Raw genomic sequence first — 20,928 nt, 5'->3', positions numbered from 1 at the left:
CCTTCCTTCCTTCCTTCCTTCCTTCCTTCCTTCCTTCCTTCCTTCCTCCTTCCCTCCCCTCCTTCCTTCCCTCCTAACTTAATGGGGTGGAACGACTGATTGTCCATGTAGAGATACATTTATTTGGAGTCTTACCTCACATTATATAAAAAATCCATTCCAGGTAGATTAAAGCCTAAACCTTGAAAGGGAAAAAAATATTTTTAAAAATTAAAAAAATGATTCGGAGAGTGTATTTATGATTTCAGGGTAGGGAAGTTTTCTTAAATAAGACGCACTGAAGTTCCGTTAAGGAAATCACTAAGGATTATTTGACTACATTTGATTTTTAGAACCCCTTTTTAAAATCAGAAGACCTCAGGAAGAAAGTGAAATGAAAAGCCACAACCCAGGGGAAAAAAAATCATTGCCAATGACTGTAACTAAAAATAATGTTATGTATTTATAAATAATTTTAAAAGAAAATTATAAAAAGTAATTTTATAAGGAAAAAGAAGTGAAGTGGCCAAAGACATAGACTTGTACCTCAGACTGGAATGGCCAATGAGAATGTGCTCAACATCGTTAGTAATCAGAAATAGATTACCCATAACCCAAATAATAAAGGCATTTGTTCCCACAGAATTGGGAAATATTACGAAGTCTGAGAGTAACAATTTGAGGTGGGAACATGCAGCTGCTATAATACGTATCTACCACTGTTGCAGGTATACTTTTCTACCTGGTCTGTGGAAAATACTTGTCCTTGACTCCTTAATTGAAGATGCTCTCACCTGTAACCTCGCTATTCCATTTCCTTCGTCACACATGTGTGTGTCATCCATGTCCATTGGGCCTATTTGTGGTACCATTGCTTGAATTAAAAATACATTGGAAAAAACATGAGTCTACCGATGATAAGAATGAATAAATCTATTGTGGTATAGTCATACAAAAAATACTACTCAGCAGTGAAAATTGATGAATCTTAGGAATATGTTGCACAATAAAAGCGAATCTTGGAAGAATACATACAATATGATTTTTTTTTAAAGATTTTTATTTATTTATTTGAGAGAGAATGAGAGACAGAGAGCACGAGCGGGAAGAGGGTCAGAGGGAGAAGCAGACCCCCCGCTGAGCAGGGAGCCCGATGTGGGACTCGATCCCAGGACTCCAGGATCATGACCTGAGCTGAAGGCAGTTGCTTAACCAACTGAGCCACCCAGGCGCCCCACAATATGATTTTATTAATATAAATTCAAAATATGTAAAGATAAAATATTGTTTAGGGGTATGGTTGTATGTGGTAAAATTGTAATGAAAAACAAGAGAATGATGAAAAAAAGACTCAGGATAATAGTTACCTCAAAGGGAATGGGGGAGGGGATGGATTCTGCAGCAGACAGGAAGGTAAAGGTATTTTTTGTATGTTGGGTGGTGGATAAAAGAGTGTTGTATTTCTTTGTTTCATTTTTTTTCTATATAAATGGAATTTTTGTATATGCATAGTTAATCAGTAGCATGCTTATTTGTCTGAATTAGATATACTGGGTTATTAAGTAAGATATGATAGCATAGTAATGGACAAAGTACTGACAGTAAACTTGAAAACTGGCCTCAGGAATTTAGGTTTGAAGTGACATTCAATAGGAGATGTTCATGAATTCTGGATCAGAAAGTATTACCATGATATTTGTGATCGTGGTCATAAAACTAGACAGATACATTGTCTCTAGGTATATAACTGTAGTCATATTATAGTTTATATTATAAAACTACATATTGGAGTCTAACTATAACCATATAATCTACCTATCTAATTACCTGAAATAACTGAAATAAGATACGTGTGCAAGAGAGAGGTATTAAAAATCTGTTGTAGGAGGCAAGGCATTAGCGTGATCCCTAACCTGAACTCTGATGGTTGCCATGGAGACACAAAGGAAAAGGCAGTAGCTAGATCTATTGCAGAGAAGCAAATGGTACATGTTATTATAAGATTCAGCAATTAAAGGGTTTTAAAAAATATTTTCTCTCATTATCTAAGCAGACCAAGTGAAGGGGTGAACAATGTGAGGATAATTCTGGCCTGAATCTGCTAGCATTGAAATGAAGAGATGAGAGTCACATGTGAGCCATGTAGTGGGTAATTACCCTGTTTTTCTGCTGCTGTTGAAAAGAGCAAAATAAATTAGGTTTCTTATGCATCATTTCCAGTCTCTCCGGAAATTACTTCATCGTCTAACAGCGTTCTGCAATCATTTCTATGTTGAGTAGGACCGCTACCCCAATTCCTAGGGGTTTATAAATCAGAGACCATTTAAAGCTTCCTACAACCTTTATCAATTGATTCTTTTCTTAAGCTGTAGAGAATCAATTCTATAACTATATCGATAGAAACGGGATTCGAATTTTAGAGTTTCATCTGATTTCTTAAAGTTTTCATTAGACTAACCTTAAAGGCTTTAGCTACCTAAGTTTTCACATGAGGACAGTAACTGAAAATCCTGTTATTACTTTCTACAAACAGAAACCTTTATACCCAATGTTAAGTTTTCTGCTTTCAGTAACACTGCAGTTGAGTTTGCTAGGGAATGAAAGAGTAAAAGAAAAACCAACCAACCAAACACAACGCACTGTTTTCAAACATGGAAAAAAATCATTTAACTAAATGGATTTTCCACAATATGGCTTGGAGAGTTAGTCAGTGAATTATTCAACAAATCTTTATTAAGCTCCCCTCATGTGCCAGTCACTTTTCTAGGAATTTGAGAGATAGCAGTGAACAAAACAAAGACTGTCCTCAAGAAATTTCTATCCTATGAATGTGGTGAGTGAGTTTGGGGAGAAGGTAAGGTTCTTTCTAGCCTTCATTTTGACAACCACCAGCGCAGTTAAAATGATATAAATGATTCCATTTGGGCTGTTCAGTACTGCCTGTCATTCAGAGCACAGATCAGCCTTTTCCAGTTAGCATCCCTCCTCTGTCTCAGCCTCTAATGATTCTTCTGATTTTTTAAAATTTATTTTTATTTTTTTAAAGATTGTATTTATTTATTTGAGAAAGAGAGAGACAGAGGAGGGGAAGGGCAGAGGGAGAGGGGGAAGCAGACTCCCCGCTGAGCAGGGTGCCCAAGGGGGGCTTGATCCCAGGACCCTGAGATCACGACCTGAGCCAAAGACAGATGCCTAACCAACTGAGCCACCCAGGCACCCCCTTTCTGATTTTTTCAAAGATTTTATTTATTTATTTGAGAGAGAGAGTGTGTGTGTGAGCAAGAGATCACAAGCATGGGGAGCAGCAGAGGGAGAGGGAGAGGCAAACTACCCCCTGAGCAGGGAGCCGGATATGGGGCCTAATCCCAGGACCCTGAAATCATGACCCAAGCCGAAAGCAGATGCTTAACCAACTGAGCCACCCAGGTGCTCCCACTTTCTGATTTTTTAAAACAACTTTGTGAGGCATCATTTATATATCACAAATTTTATCAGTTTTGAATGCAAAATCAGTGAGTTTTTAAAATAAAATTTTAGTACAATCATCATCATAATCTAGTACTAGAACATTTTCATCATTCCCCAAAGATTCCTTATGCCCATTTGTAGATACTCTCTCTTCCTACCCCTAACTCTAGGCAGTCACTAATCTGCTTTCTGCCTCAGTAAATTTTTTTTCTGAACATTTCACATAAATGGAATCGTACCATACATGATTTTTTCCATCTAGTTCCTTCCACCTAGCGTGTTTTGTGATTTATTCGCATTTTAGCATATATTAGTAGTTTGCTCCTTCTTCTGGCTAAATAACATTACATTGTACGGATGTACCACTATTTGTTTATCCCTTCACTGGTTGATATCCATTTGGATTGCTTCCAAATTTTGGCTATTACAAATAGTGCTGTTAGGAAATCCACATGTAAATTCTCTGGAGTTTTTGAAGCATTTAGTTATATACTATTTGGGAGTCTTTTGGTTGTCATGTGTACTAACTGGGATACTTAAAAATGGTAAAGATGTCATGCTATGCTGTTCTTCCTTTGCATGCTTCCAGATGCTGCTTGAATGCATATTATCAGTTTCTGATTTATTGTTTCATAGGCTGAAGAATAAAAGAATGAATAAGAGTACTAAAGCAATTTCCACACACTATTAAAATAATCTAGGAAATGGCAGGCTTAAAGATGCAATCCACTATATACTGTTTTAATGGAAACCAATTAGAATTTCTGGTCTGCTGGGTTCTACATTTGTATAGCTTCCTCAGATTCCTCAGGACAATTCCCTTAAGACATACTTTGGCTATTTACTGCTCAGATTTGGGAGGGGTAGGGTAGCAAAAGCAGGGTCTGGTAGCATATGCTAATTTCTTTTACTGATGTATGCAAACCAACTAAAGAAGATCAATTTGTTAAGTTGAGAGTGCAACTTTGAGTTTTACAGGTTTTAATTAAGATCGAGGATTTTCCTCTCATCTATCAGATTGTGTGAATGACTAGAATGAAATGGGCTGGTTTGGGTGTCCTTCCTTAGCGTGAATTCATTACGAGCTCATAGACTGAAAGGCAGTGTTATTTCTCTGTAGTCCTAAATGGATTAATGGGGTACTCAATTAAATTTCTCTACAGATGGAAACTAGACTTAGGGTTGATACAGCATGTGAGCTCAGTGGCATGCATTCATGATAATGATGTCAGACTGTAAGCAATTCGCCAAACACATTCAATGGAAATGTAAGAAACTCAAAAAGCTCACCAGTCCAGTCCTGTAAATAGCGAGATAAGTCAAGATAGATAAAGTTCTATGGCCATAGGAAGGTTTGCCCAGTAATGGGGAGGAGTATCTTTAAACCATAGGTTCTACATGAAATACATACTGTTTCTTCCCTCTGGCCCCCTCCCTACCTCCTCTGTAAAAGCTAATTGCAATTATTTGCATAAAATTACAGAAGTTGTTACAACATAGGCTATAGGGAAAATCAGAAGGCGCAACAGAAGAAAAGTTCTATGTCCCTTTGCCCATCTCATTTCATACAGTATGGCAGGGTGTACCGTACGAGGTGAAAATACTTGATTAATAGCCAACATATATTGAGTGATTTTCAAGTGCCCCATGCTATTTAATTGATTTATATAAAATGGTTTATTTAAACGTTGACACAAATCAGTAAATGAGGTGTCATTGCAGGTTGAGTGAGGAAACGGAAGCACATTAAGTAACAGGTCAGATCACATAGTAAGTGAGGAAGCCAGGAATCAGCCCCAAGCAGCTGGCTCTAGTTTATGTGTATAACCCTGGTGCCGTACAGTGCTGCCTACACTTTGATCATTCAGGTAACACATCCTCTAGATGAGCTGAAATAAGTTACACTTTTTTGTTGGAAATACCTTGGCAGTCAAGTGTCAGACTCATGGAGAGATAGGAGTGTAAGAAGACTTGATGTGATTTCTTGAGTATAAGAGAAAGATTATCTCTAGTTACATAACTTCATCGTGGTTAAGTTGCCTGTACCTTTTTCATTTAAGTGGTTTAGTTAGCACAATTTGTATTAAGTTAAATTATCCTGATGCTATCTCATTATTTTTACTATTAAGCATGTTGGCATGGTGAGACTGTACAACTTAAATTTTATAATATCCTTGCCCTTAAGAAACTTCTAGTCTAGTAGAGAGGTGATTTCAAAGGACTCTAGGGTCCCAGAGAAAAATAAATGGGGGCACAGAAGGGTAAAAATACTGGTCTGAAGCTACATGGCTAGTTAGTTTGAGTGCCTGGGCCAGAACCCAGTTTATACATAATATACTATAACACAAAATATATTTTTTAGAAGTCATCTGCATTTCAAGTACAAAGATGCTACTTTTTCAGTATCTTAGGTTGAAAGAATTGAAATGATGAGTTTCAAAACTCATCATCACCATCTGAACTTATAGAGGTCCTAGAAATTTTGTATTTGCTGGTTTGCTTTATATTGATAGTTCCAGTAAGAAGACTGCTGTCCACCTATCTAGTTTCTAGAAGAGTTCTTCATGCTAGATTCTGGCTGGGTTTTTAGGAAACTGTACCATTGGAGTTGTTACTAGAAATTTGTCTGCAACACTGAATAATAACTGTGCAAGCCTATTGGAGAACAGTAAACAAAGATGGGTGCTATCAACTGCTTGACTTCCTGAAGCAGATAGACTGGTAGGGACATTATATATAAAGGAAATTGACTTCATGTAGACTTGGTTATTATGGGATTTTCAAACATTCTTAAACTTCTGCTTAGGTAGATGCTGATGTACAAGTAGATTCTGATTCCTTTATAGAAAGGCCATTCCATGGTCAAGTCCAGTGTTAGTGAAACGTAATTAAGTGATTGTGTTTTTGCTGTTGATGGAGAACTCATTTTAAAATATGTTGGCAAGCTAAAGCAACATAGTTGCTTTACACAAAAGAAAAATGATTGTTTACAATTCACTTTTAAAAGTATCGCATCTGTCCAAACTCAACAATGCTAATGTTTATCACCAGAGAAATACAATTAACCAAAGTCATTGGTTGGAGTTATTTTTAAATGGAGTCATTTCTTTATTTGAATTAAGATAAAATTCATGCCTGCTGTTGAGTTACAGTAATTAAATTCCACATTTATCTGTGGCCATTAAAATGTTCACTTTCTAGCATGGACTCATACTTACTAAATAGTTTCAGAGTTGAAGAAGAAGACCATAAAAAAAAATACTGACAAATTAATGTCTTTTATATTATCTATTCTCAGACCTTAAATGATTAAATATATAAATATTCTCCCCTTGTTTCCTGATATTAATTTCATCTTTGGTCAAAAACTGTTGTGAAGATTTATGGTATGTGATAAAGTGTTTGATAGACTTATAAATTTTATTTTCTTTATTTTTATTATTGATGCCTTGGAAGCCAGTTGAATTACATATTTACATCTTTGGAATTAGAATTTTATAATCTAGATTTAATTAATGCATGGATGCTAGTGCTTAATTGGCAGTTTGAATCATTAGAATTTTCTGAATACTCCTAAGGGGAGCTCTGCAATTAAAGCTTTATATATCTTATTAATTAACTACTTTACAATAGATATCACCCAGGGAACTGTGTATTCCTGTAAAGCATTGTAGAGTTTGCTTGTTATGAAACAGGATTACAGGCTCTTTCCACTGTCTATGTTTCTCTTCCTCTATTGCCCCTGTATCTGAGTATAAACAGATTCAATAGCTATCTGATAGCACTGTTAACTTCAATACCAAAGAACACAGGGCTTTAGTTATAGCAAGTTACGCTAAACAAGTGATGTGAATTTGGAGCTTTGGGCATATAATAGTTTTGTAAGTTTCTACACATTACTTGCATAAGGTATACTTTCTACAAAATGATTTGTATAGCATTTGCTTTCAGTCAAAGCTAAGGCATTACCAAATAGGTGGCATTGATATTTTATTTACAAGATCTTACCATTGTGAATGTCCCAAACATGCTTTCCTGTCTTTTGGTGGAAATTTCATGCTACCAAAGCAAAAAAAGAATTCCAAGATAGTTCGCCATTTCAAACATGTTTCCAGCCTTGCCAAGAGAAATCTGCTACAATGGGTTGACCAAGAGGGAATCGAGGATTGTCACATGATTGAAGCTTGCCTTCCAAATTGGCAAAGGCACTGTATATAGCCCACTGCCCCTGAAGTGCTATGCCTTGAAGGGTCCTTGAATTTAGACAAAAAGCAATTCATTGTAACTAGCTGGTGCACTGATAAGAGAAATGTCAGCAAATTCCTTCAACCACTCAGGAGTTGGGGTCAGGGTTGAGGGCAAGAGAACAAATACGTAGGAAATGCACAAAGCTTCTCAAGAAGAATTTTATAATAAATGAGTATATCTTTAGACTTCCAAGAATAATGATAATCTTTTGTGAACCACCATTTAAGAATGAAATACAGAGATGGAATACCCCCTGATAAATTCCATCAAGCCAACAATGTTATAAATACCTTAAGGTCCTTATCTTCCATAACAGCCTGAGTAATTCTATCATTCAAAGCCCCTCATAAAATCTAAAGGTATCAATATAGTGTTCAAGCAGAATACATTTTGAGTATTCTTAAAACTACCTTATAAATAATTTCATAAAAATAATCACACATTCATGCTGGATTTCCAATTCTGCATTGTTGTGACTTTTATTCCCATTGTAATTGTGTTGCTCTTTTAGGAAAGTGCCTCCAGCATGGGAGAAAACAATATGTTAAATTATTGCAAAGTCTCCTTTCCTACATCAGTTCCATTTCATTTGAAATTTCATTTTCTGGGAGTGATTCCAACGTGGAAGGTTCTCTTAGCAACTTAAAGTGGTCATGTTTGTCTTTTCATTGTTATTTGTACCATTTTTCCCATGTGGTCTTTGAATTTTTAATTTAGTTTGGTTATACTTTGAATAGAATATTTGCCCATCACATTCAAGGGCTTCACCATAAAGCCAGAGACAGAGAATATGTACTTGCCTAGAAAACAAATCACAGTGTTTGAAGAAAAAAAGTATGATATCTATCAGAATTTACTCAGTGAATCCTGTGACTCACAACTTGTATCTCTGTGTAGAGAAATATGCACAAGCATATTGTTGCCAGTTGATGTCACATAGCAAAAACATTTGTTGTCTACACTTGTAAAATGTAGGAGCATTTTGAAAGTTATATAAGGTTGCACCCCAGATTCTTAACAGTATTTTCTTCTGCAGGGGAGATAGGAGAACCAAGATTTGGGGCATTGAGTTTGTTAAAAAATACTCTATTTTTTAAAAAGAAGGTTTTAATATATTTCTTATAACATTAAAAGTTAATTTTAACATAATGTCTTAAATGATTTTTTTTTTTACAAGATGTACCAAAATTCCCAAAAGAAAAAATTGACCCTCTTGAAGTGGAGGAGGGAGATCCAATCGTCCTCCCATGCAACCCTCCCAGAGGCCTTCCACCGCTACACATTTATTGGATGAATATTGGTAAGTAACATTCTGTACCATCCATAGGATTTTAATTTCATGCATCATGTCAAATAACATAGGGAAACAAAGATTAAAAAATAATCTAAGATTATCAACATGGGAGAAAAAAAGGAAAAAACATTGTCATTATGGACTGAAATAGATTTTCAAAAAATTATATCCATCTATATAGTGTGTTCCAAGTTTTAACTATTCTATTAAGGATATATGTGAAAACACTAGAAAGCCCCTAAATATTTCTCTTGGTTTTATCATATCTGAGAGAGTAGAAGCTATTGATATGGTAAAGTATGTCTATGAAGAAAATACTTTCTGTATTCCAAACAACTTACTTACCTTTGGAATATTATCCATGTTAAAGTTGAGGATGCTTGGGTCTGTGTTGCTAGTGTTAGATTTCTATTTTAATAATGTTCTACCACTATAGACAGTGACCCACAGAGAAATTAGTCTTAACTTTTGTGTTTAATTTGCCAAAAAAAATTGTATTAACACTCGAGTTGAAATTACAGCTTCTTGTAAAATCCTTCTGGCATGTGCCTTCACAATGTGCCCTAAATGTTTTCTCATTGTGGTCCCGAGGGAAAAATGACAATATTTATATAGTCCTCGGAAGAAAGTGAGAGAAACTATTCTTGGCTGCAGCCAAACATTCCAGACTCCAATCACCCTGGAACATTCCAGACTGCATCCAGGAAAGACAGATTAATATCTCTCTCAGACACAACTGTTGGGGAGATCTGTTTGATTGGACCAATTGAACCAGTTTTCAGATAAGCCAGTACAGAAGTAGAGGCTTAGATGGAAAAGAGAGGTGGAATCTACAGACTGGTTGTCCACCAAGGGGCTTCTTTGGTTAATGGTCGAAAGCATGCTCCCAGAGGGTTGTTTTTTGTTTGTTTGTTTGTTTTTTACTTCTCACTCATTGTTCTTTTTGTAAGACGAGACTTACAAGGAATAGGAAGAACAAGCATGAAAAGAAAACAAAATGAAATAATAGGAAAGAAAGGAAAATGAAGGAGGGGGATGAGGCACAATAAAGGACAGTTGCCCCTATTAATGACAAGGTGTTTCTTTCCAGAATTAGAACACATTGAACAAGATGAAAGAGTATACATGAGTCAAAAGGGAGATCTGTACTTTGCAAATGTGGAAGAAAAAGACAGCCGGAATGATTACTGTTGCTTTGCCGCATTCCCGAGATTGAGGACTATTGTGCAGAAAATGCCAATGAAACTAACAGTTAACAGTTGTAAGTCCAAATAATTTATCGTTCCATCGTGAATGCTGAATACAAATGTGCCTGTAATTTCATTCTGGCTGAAGCCAGTTAAAGCTGGGTTGATATTTTCCGCCATTGTTTAGCTCAACTCTAGAGACTTCATCCAGATGAAAGAGACATCTGCAGGTGCAGACCTACAGTAGCTCTGTCTCTCAGAGCCAGAAAATCAAATCTCAATTCACAGTACAAGTATATTTCATTTGACATCTGCAGGATCTGGTCCTTTGCAGTGGGTGAAATACACAGCAATATTCCAGGGTTTCTGAAGCAAGTCTCAGGCTTTGATGCATTGTGATCTTGAGTAACCAGCAGGCTGCAAATGTGAGAGAAAACAAGAGTCAAAAATACAAAGAAGGAATATTATAATTTTTATCACATCAAGCTTTGTTGTCCTTCCCAAATTGGCAAAGTTATGTGGGTTGCTTCTCTTCCCTACTTGATTCTGCAGATGCCAGTCTGGATTCCCAAATGGGAAAAAGTCATTAGTGGGAGAAAGAACCAAAAAATAATCCCTGACAGTTCACTGACTGAATATTTGGCTCTGGTAGAGTCGCAAGTTGGCATTACCATTCCATTGTCTGATTTGGTTCATGGTTTTTTCCATCTTCTGTGTAGATACACTATGCCAGGCCTTCACTATAGCATACCTTTTGGCAGCCCCAATTCTCTTCAACAGAGCTGTAATTTGTGTCCACTCGACCTGGATTCAGCTGTGGTAGTTTAAGATTAAACTCATTATAATATTTTTTTCCAATATATCCTCAAAGATGATGTTCTAGTGAAGCATGGTTGTATCTCATTTTGTAATCTTTCTAAGAGAAGACTATGACTTTTCATTCATTATTGATATCAGCATCTACCATTATGTTTGTGAGTTTTTTCTTTCATTTTTTTTTATTTCAGTAAGGCATGCTAATGACTCAAGTTCATCCACAGAAATTGGTTCCAAGGGTAAGTCGATCACATGAAGAATGTTGGCATTTATTTTTACCTTTTGTAGCTCATTGTCATCTCAGAATTTAAATTTTTCCTTTAATATCTTCATGAGTATATTAAAATACTAATATTTTTATAAAGGAAAACGCCTGAGCATAGAGGTTTCTATTACCCCCTCCTTCCTTAAATATGTGTGAAGGAGTGATATTTATAAATTCATCACTTTGTAAAAGTATATATGTAATACAATTCGTATAGACAAAAACACATACACTCACACACACATATATATGCATATTTTTTAATGGAGTAATTATTTTGCGTCTCCTAAAATGTCTGCCATGGTTGAGTGACATTTTGGTTGGTAGCTGTTACATGCATAAAGGAAAAAGAAATGGTTGAGTATCAACAGAAGTAGAGAAACACTAGATTTAAGAAAGTTAAATGGTTATTTTTCTAGTAAGACTTCTCAGAATACTTAACATGGGACTGTCTATTGTAACTCTGAGAAAGAATACAGTCTGCAACATTTTGCAGACTCATTTGTCTGTGAAATATTTCATTTTTACCCCCCACAGAACATCTAATAGAGCTAGTGTTTTTTGGAAGATGCCTGAGTAAATCTGAATTCTATAGTAAGCTAGTTTTTTTTTTTAAAGATTTTATTTATTTATTTGAGAGAGAGAATGTGAGAGAGAGAGGGAGAGAGAGAGAGAGAGAGAGCATGAGATGGGGGAGGGTCAGAGGGAGAAGCAGACTCCCCGCTGAGCAGGGAGCCCGATGCGGGACTCGATCCCGGGACTCCAGGATCATGACCTGAGCCGAAGGCAGTCGCTCAACCAACTGAGCCACCCAGGCGCCCCTATAGTAAGCTAGTTTTCCACAACGAGAAGAATCCTTTACTTGAATGCAACACAGGTTCTTTATACCATTGGAACCAGTGTCTTAGCCTAGATATCTGATACACTGGCAACATCACAAGGGCTGGATGAGGGCTCTTTTTGGTGCACCCTCAGTTTGACGGTGGACTGATTAGCATACATCCCCACCTTCATGATCATTGAGGTCAATAACCCAGTCATGTATATTGTATCTTTATAGCACTCAGTGAAAAATAATTGCATGAAATGTGTGTTCAGCAATTATTTTTCCATAAATACTTACAAGGAACTGTCGCACGTAAACATTGGTACCAGTGCCCTTCATTTCTCTACTCTGAATGTCAGCTGTTGATACTTCCCACGTCATGTCAAATCACAGTGACATTGGATGGGGAAAAAAAACCAATTTCTGTAAACATTTGGAAATGCTGTTAAAATTTACATTGAAAATGGAAGTCCTCATTTGCCATTGTATTTGAAAAATACTCTTGAGAAGTAACAAATGGAACGGTTCCATATGTATTTAGTGAGAGTGCTTGCTAATCCTTCCCTACAACCGTGTTTCTCTTTGAGGGGCTGAGACTGTAAACAGAGTCATCTTAAAGAGCTTGATAACTTCATAGATGCATGGGGTCCACCACAGACTTCCTGAATCAGAATTTCTGGGAGCAAGGCCTAGGGAGCTGTATTATAACAAGAATCTTATCAAATACTTAGGTACATTAAATTAAATAAAAATATTTTTATTTTTACACAGCCATCAAACATGGCCAGGTATGATTAGAGTGTAGGATATAAAATCATAGACTATCAGTTAACTCCTAAGGGCTTTCATCAAGAAACTAATTATCTTGAACTTCTGGAATTTGAAGATGTGGTTTCAATCACAACCTTCTTAAAACTTGGTACTCCGCTAAGTTAATGCATCTGAAGGACAATTCATGCTTTATGGTAAGAATGGAGTCTATTTAAATGGTGATGTATTAAAAATGTGTCTATGTATATATATACATAGGTACATATAGGTATATATGTTTAAGGATGTTTTAAGAAAGATTTAGTGCCATGGGATTTTAACACTCTTAGTCTGGAAAAAATCTGTGACTTTTTTGTATTGTAGCAAATTCGATCAAGCAAAGGAAACCCAGACTGCTGTTGCCTCCTACTGAACGGGGCAGTGAGTCTTCAGTTACTATCCTCAAAGGGGACACCCTGCTGCTGGAGTGTTTTGCGGAAGGCCTGTGAGTAACTTGACCTCTGTTTATCATTTTGTCCATCCATTTCTGTAGAGAATAAATGCCTCAGTTAAGCAGTTAATCCTAGACACACATTTTTTAATTATTTCTTTAAAAAAAACTCTGTTACTACATTTCTGGAGGAAGTAATTTGCACTTCACTCTACAGATTTCAGGCTGTGACTGAGATTGATTTATAATTAGATTGTTCTGTCAGTTTGTGATAGTGTGAATGGAGGTGACAATGACAACATTCTCCTTACCTAAGTCAGTGGGGAGATGCCATCCTTAGAGCTCGAGGCTCTTAGCTGTCAGCCTCTTACTGTTGCTGCTGGGTTTTTGTCTCTCTGCTATTCCATTTTGTCCTATTCCTTCTCGTTATGCAATGAGCTCTGATTCCTTTGCAGGTTCCAAGGAGCCTAATGTATCTATTATTTCACCCTGTTGACCTTTGCATACAAGGAGGTCCAGACCATGTAATTTTAGAGAGCTTCACCTGATAATATAATTAACTCAAATTTTCATATCTGAAAAATCAGTGCACATTTCCAAATCCTCCAAAAAATGCCTTAAGGAAATTTCACTTGGTCATCTCTTAAAATCGTTACATTTGTTGAGTAAGTATCCTGAGTCTATGCAAATAGGGACCATCTTATTTAATTCTGAGTCATGGAAGTTTGCCTTTTTCCTGCCACCATCCCTCTATGCTTACCACCACACGTCCATTGCTACCATTGGGAATACCATGGGAAAATACATCCCACCATCCCAATACCCTGAGTTTACATAATTAGCTTGTAAGCTCAGGCCTTCTTTTGGCTGGGCACCTGGTTAGTGAAGTAGAATTTGAAATTTTAAAAATTGTAGTCATTCATAGTTCAGTATATATTCTGAATGGGTAGTTTTAAATTGGTTTTTGAAGAAAAAGAGTCAATTTTAAAGGTTTTGCAACCCCTAAGTTTTGCAAATGTCTCTTCCATCCAGCAAAGACATGCAGGTTGCCGGGCACCTGGGTAGCTCAGTCGGTTAAGTGTCTGACTCAAGGTTTCGGCTCAGGTCATGATCTCAGGGTCATGAGATTGAGCCCCCAGTGGGGCTCCATGCTCAGCGGGGAGTTGGCTTGGGATTCTCGCTCTCTCCCTCTCCCTCTGCCCCTCCCCCCCCACGTGCACTCTCTCTCAAATAATAAATAAATAAATCTTTTGAAAAAGAGAGATCTACAGCTTATGTGTTTGAGATTGCCATAGTGTATTTGATGTAACTAGTTAGATGTGCCTTGTGACATGACCTCTGTTCCAAAAGTTTGGTCTCTGTATTATGTGAGAAGGTGAAAGCCTCAGGTTCAGTTTGAATCATGATGGTAACTACCTGCTCTGTTGTTCTTATTCATAGATGTTTACAGTGGTAGCAACTCAGTTCTTTCAGGATTCATCATTATTCTTGGTTGACTCTTTGGGCAGGGTGAACATTTCAGGAATTCTTTTTTCTTATTTCCCACAAATGCCATAATTTACCTCTTGAGTTGGCTGGGAACTACACAGATTTTCAAAATAACACAAATACTCTCATGTGCTTTTTGGAAAATGCAATGTCATGAAGCAATATATAGAAAGAAAATGGACATAAATATCTGTGTCCTTGGGATGGGATGATTCCTGATGGATTGTCAAAGAGTTTTCACCTACACTGGCTTCCTCCTACTCATGTTGGGTTTGTGTTGGATAATCTATCTTGCCTGGTCCTCTTTCAGATTTTGTATTGTAAAATTTTTAGAGTCCTTTAAAAATTGTTTTCTGAGAAGTTTTTAAACCATGAATGTTCTGTAGAAACAAATCATTATAACTTGGACGTTGTACTCTTTATTATGTGTCAGGCACTCTATTTTACACTTTACACGCATTAGCTCATTTTATCCTTGCCATATTTCAGGGCTATCATTATTCCCATTTGCAGGTTAGGTAAATGAAGCCCAGAGGCTGGAATTCACTTCTTCAAGCTCAGTGAAAAGTGGAGCTGGAACCCCATCCTTTCTGCCTCCAGACCCTAAACTACCTCTACATTTAACGTATTTCCGTATATTTCAACCAAATGAACTGTTCTCTTCAGCTAAGGGGACAGGGTGGGGTGGGGAAACCAAGCATGGCATTGTTTCTGAATCGGAAGAAGTGGCCTGTAGTAGATATTTCTGTAAATGGTTAGTCATAATGAAAATGTTGATACCATTAATTAAAACAGGAAAAACTAAACAGGGTTTCAAGTCTACAGATTCTGTGAAGAAGGCAGAAATTTTGAATAGTAGAAATGACACTGTGAATCTCCTTCAGAAGAAGAGGCAGTGAGTGGAAAGTACACATTCATGTGCCAGTTCACACTCACTCCCACCCTGGAAAAGCTGCTTTAGGATTAGAGGGGGATATTGTTGCTTCCCTCTGTTGATCATTGGGCTCACACTGTTTCTTCTCTCTTGCCTCTCTGTTTTGTAAATTCATAAGCTAGGTGTGATTGTGTTGCAAGATGCTACATTGTAAAGATGTAGGAACTATAAGGAAGTATACAAACAAAAATTGGCTGGACAAGGACCTGAACAAAAATTTAAGATTATGAGATAGTGCATGTTTGTATAGTAAAAGGGATTAAGGATTAAGCAGTATATTTTCATTCAAAATTTCATTGCTCAAATACTGTTAGTATTTACTAACATTACCTTAAATTTAAAAAAAAAAGAGAAGAAAAAAATTGAGAAGAATATAACTGGACATCCTTGGAATGGGATAGATATGTCCCTAGATAAATGAGGTCTCATGTTCACCTGATACTTATAGGTAATCTTTTTATTCTCTTCTTTTAAGGGATAGGTATAGAGGATTAGACTAGTTTTTGAGGACTAGCAAAAAAAAAAAAAAAGTCCTGCAGAAAGTGAGATGCTTGCACTATTAAAACCTGGACTCATGGAAAAACTGCTTTGGAGGAACCGAGGTCCAGAGCAGCCTGTAATTTGGCAAACTGCCATTTTAACAGATGGCTTGGAAAGCAAGCAGTTAAGAGACTTGAGTTCGGCATCCTGTTAGGTGGTGTGCTCAGGAAGCCGGCAGCTAATATCCTCTCACAGCTGCCTGTCTGAGCATCATTGCTGTTCCCCACAGAAGTATGCCCCGTGCTCTCAGCCTGCGCAGATATAAAGTAGTGGTTCCAGCTCTGTACGGCTTGTAAGCACTTGAGCCTTGAATGGAGGAGGGGAAGAGAGTAAATGTACATAAATTAAAGGACCTACATCTTTACCTCCAATATATATTTTTGCATAATAATGGAATTATTTTAACTGATCAATACAGTCTTAGATAATTGACAGAGACTATATGAGATAATTGTTCAGTTATCAACTAGTAGCTAATTAATTTGGCTACAAGCACACATTCCAAGAATATACAGTTAGGAAGTAAAAGGGGATGGAAAAAGCACAAATATAATAGAACACAGTGGTAGAAAGGACAAGTTTAGTGTTGGACAGACTTAAGTTCTAACATGTCATTTATTACCCCAGTAACTTTAAGCAAATTAATTAACTTCTTGGAGCTTCAGAATCCTCACTGGTAAAGTGATGATAATTAATGCCCATCTTTAGAACATATCGATACCTTGTAGCTATTAATAATAAAAATAGAGTGAGGAAGGAAAAGCAGCATCATTAAAAATAGCAAAATAGGGGCACCTGGGTGGCTCAGTAGGTTAAACGTCTGCCTTTGGCTCAGGTCATGATCCCAGAGTCCTGGAATCGAGTCCAGCATCTGGCTCCTTGCTCAGTGGGGAGCCTGCTTCTGCCCCTCCCTCAGCCTGCCATTCCCTAACCCCCTTGTGCTCTCTCTCTCCCTTTCAAATAAATAAATAAAATCTTTTTTAAAAAATAGCAAAATAAAGTTTATTCCATTCATGGAGCCCAACTGGAGAGGAGAAATAAAATATTATCAGTTAAAATCAGCCATCAATGCTTTCCACATAATTCTTTTTATTTATTTATTTATATATTTTTTCCACATAATTTTTTGAAAAGATTTTATTTATTTTAGAGAGAGAGAAAGAGCGACAGTGCAAGTGGTGGGAGGGGTAGAGGGAGAGAGAGAATCTCAAGCAGACTCCCTGCGGACAGGGGACTCCATCCCACAACCCTGAGATCATGACCTGAGCTGAAACCAAGAGTCAGCCGCTTAACCGACTCAGCCACCCAGACACCCCTCCACATAGTTTTTAAATCACAAGAGTCATAGATGGCACCCATCCTCCACTCGTCTAGTTTTTGTGAGCTGGGATTTTTCTTAAACCCAGCTGGCTTGATTCTCCACTCCTGTTTCCCTCCCTAAGGTGGAGAAAGTTATCCTCTTGATATGTGACAAGTTATCAGTTTGGTTTTAGTTTTGTTTTGTTTTTACTTTTTTTTGTTTGTTTTGATTGGGTGAGCTCATCTTTTCAAGCAAGGGAGATGTGGTTCATTCCCCCTTCCCTCTGTTCCCTAACAGAGGGAGAAAGCCATGTCTGCTTACTCTTGGGTCCTACTTTATCTTGTTTTTCAAACTCTTACAGGGAATGGGGCAGTTATTATTAGCCACTTCAAATCACTTGCAAGGAGATTTCACACTTGAAATATATCTTGTAAATACTGAAAGTTTGAAAAATAGCTTATGGTATTTCTGCGGGTCCAATTATCCACCCTTTTATCTAGCCCCACCTATTCAGCTATTATAAGTAGTCAACCCTCTTAATAGAAGAAACTTGATTTCCGTAGAAGCCGACTATTCAAGGAGCTTTCAGTAAAGGAGACCTGATCCAATCTGACTTTCACCATCGAAGGTGGTGTGCAGGTCTGTGCACAGGGAAGGCTAATTTTTATTTACTGGAGCTCTGAGTGCATATATAAAAGCATCATGTTAAGGGATGTGACCTGGGAGGCTCTTTAAATTTAATTGTGCACTTTAAAAAATGTTTATCACTCATTTATTGTGTTGCAGACCAACTCCACAGGTTGATTGGAACAAAATAGGTGGCGACTTACCAAAAGGAAGAGAAACAAGAGAAAATTATGGCAAGACTTTGAAGATAGAGAATGTCTCCTACGGGGACAGAGGGAATTATCGTTGCACAGCCAACAATTTCTTAGGATCAACCACTCATGATTTTCATGTTATAGTAGAAGGTACATTCCCCATGTTGATTTATTTTTCTTCTATTAAAAAAGAAAAGGTGAATTGCTATATGTAGTGGACCTACACTTCTAAAGCATATATGTTAAAACAGGTAAGCCATTTAAACTTTTAATTTGAGAGTGGGTACTGGATTCTATTATACTCCATTTAACCAGATTTGTCATTTACCCCACGATACCTTATAAAAGGGACAAATGGCAAGAAAAGATCTCATGTTAGGGATTAAACACAGATAACTTCCACATAATTTTTATTATAATAAACATATGATGCTGCATAATATTAAATCATAGAAGAAGTAAGCATTACAAAGGAAGGATTTATTATGATGAGTATCATGATGAGCTTGTTTCCCAGGCCTATGGTTAACTTGCTATGTCCTTGATCAATTTGCTTCACCTTTCTGTACATCAGTTTCTTCCTCAAAGAAATGAGGCTATCAGACAAATTATCTTAGTTCTTTCCTAGATACATTATTTTTCTGTCCATATCTTGGGTTCACATGACATTTAATATGTTACTTATGAGGAAAGGGTAGACTGGATGCTAGAAATATTAATTTTCTATCAGATGATGCAAAATACACATTATATTCAAGTCATCTCTGTAAACCCAAGCCTTTTAATCAATAGAGGCTTAGCTATTGTTTCTTATATTCACAGAAATAAGTGGGCCATGATGTCATCATTTTTAAAAAAATCTACATATCACACCATGTAGATATTGGAGCTGTGTCTACCCTGCAAGTAAAGGTTATCTAGGCATCTTGGGAATCTGATTGATGCAGACTGTTTTCTGTGGGTCTGATTACATTGAGGTCTCCTATCTATAGTTTGGTTGACTGTATTGATCAAATTAATGGATTGATTACTGCATCTGTACTTATTTAGTACTGTGTAGGCTTAACTACTGAAAGGAATTATCTCTTTCAGGATCCTATTTAGTGAACCAATGCTCTAGGGTTTCCATTTGTATTCCAATAAAGTTTACTGCTTAAGCCTTCAGTTTGTGCAGGGAACACCTAAGTAAAAGGCTGACTGTTTTAATTAATGGGGGAAAAAAAATGAAGACTCAGACACACATTCCACTTACAAGTAAATGTTAGGATAATTGTTTTAGTCGTCTGCTGTTTGGAATGACACTGCGTTTCCAAGACCTAGCCCACAGTGTATATGATTAAGTTAGGAAGAGCGGAAAGCCCAAGATGAGAATGTCATTTTCCTTGATTCAAAAAAAGCAAAACCTATATAGGAGAAATATTACTCATATTACCAATATTACGCATAAATATCATTAGCTGCCAACAGTGATATATTCCTCTGATTTTAAATTAGTCACAAAGAAATTCAGAGAGGCAGAGTTTGAGAGGTTTGTATATATATTTTTAGTCATCATTTGATGCTCCCATATAATTCAGCTACACCATGCTACAGGGATATTTTCCTGTAACCCTTTACCCCTGCCCAGAGCAAACACATACCCACAAACCAGACATGTCTAATTGTTAACTGCTCCTACTCCAAGTTGCTGACTATTAGAAATCCTTCCAGATGGCTGGAACATTGCTACGGTAGCTGAATATTTTAACAATCTGGCCACGGTTTTCTTGACTGTAAGACTGAAGCTTTCAAAAGCATTGCAAGGGTTGCAAAAAAAAAAAAAAAAGAAAAAGAAAAAGGATGTAAACTTAATTACGCAATTTAAAATGTTGACTATAGGACTCCAAAGGAATCTAGGTTTCCTGAACGAATTGTCCTCACTATTCATAAAACAGCTATTAGCACTATTGAGATGTAAATTATGTTTTTATTAGGAACATTTAATCTTTTCTCCTTAATGAGAAGCTACTAAATGTGCCCTCAGTTGTATGTTTTAGTAGTTTCTCTTCACACATGCAAGTGAAAGGCAAACTGGGCTCAAGAAGTCGGTTTTTCTTTTTTTTAAATGTGAAAGCAGTAAATATAAGCCTCATTAATCATAAGCACGGATGAGCTTATTCTATTCAATTGTCTTCTGCTTTCCTGCACTTTCTTTCCCTTTTTTGTCTCCTGTTTAGAAACTCAAATGAAATAATAAGGATTACCATAGGATCACAGAACAATGCTACTGTGAACTTTGAAAATCGAGTCCATTCTGAAAACACCCATTTGTGCTTAAATAAAAGCATGTGTTATATTGTATTCTCTGTCTATGTGATGTTTCTTTTTTATTACTAAACACAATCAAATTCTGTAATTGAAGTTGCAACATCCTAAATATGAAAACCATATGCATTTTCAAATTCTGTCATACATGTAAGCAAGAACATCCTTGTCTTGACAAGGCACAGGTATCCTTTCTAGGTATCTATGATATAAATATTTTACATTCAATAAGGAGAGATGTTAAAATGGCATCTAAG

General features: G+C 36.7%; 1 protein-coding gene across 1 annotated transcript in view; it reads left to right on the top strand.

The window, feature by feature from the left end:
- Positions 1 to 20,928, top strand: part of CHL1 (cell adhesion molecule L1 like) — a 209,000-nt gene that overhangs the window by 134,841 nt on the left and 53,231 nt on the right. Inside the window, exons 7-11 of the mRNA XM_021694896.1 lie at positions 8,873 to 8,995; positions 10,080 to 10,250; positions 11,184 to 11,231; positions 13,218 to 13,338; positions 18,333 to 18,517. Coding sequence (XP_021550571.1) covers positions 8,873 to 8,995; positions 10,080 to 10,250; positions 11,184 to 11,231; positions 13,218 to 13,338; positions 18,333 to 18,517 — 648 coding nt within the window. The remainder of the gene's footprint in view (positions 1 to 8,872; positions 8,996 to 10,079; positions 10,251 to 11,183; positions 11,232 to 13,217; positions 13,339 to 18,332; positions 18,518 to 20,928) is intronic.

This window comes from Neomonachus schauinslandi, chromosome 1, assembly GCF_002201575.2.
Source record: "Neomonachus schauinslandi chromosome 1, ASM220157v2, whole genome shotgun sequence".
NCBI classification, from domain to species: domain Eukaryota; kingdom Metazoa; phylum Chordata; class Mammalia; order Carnivora; family Phocidae; genus Neomonachus; species Neomonachus schauinslandi.
This window is presented reverse-complemented; position numbering and strand designations above follow the sequence as displayed.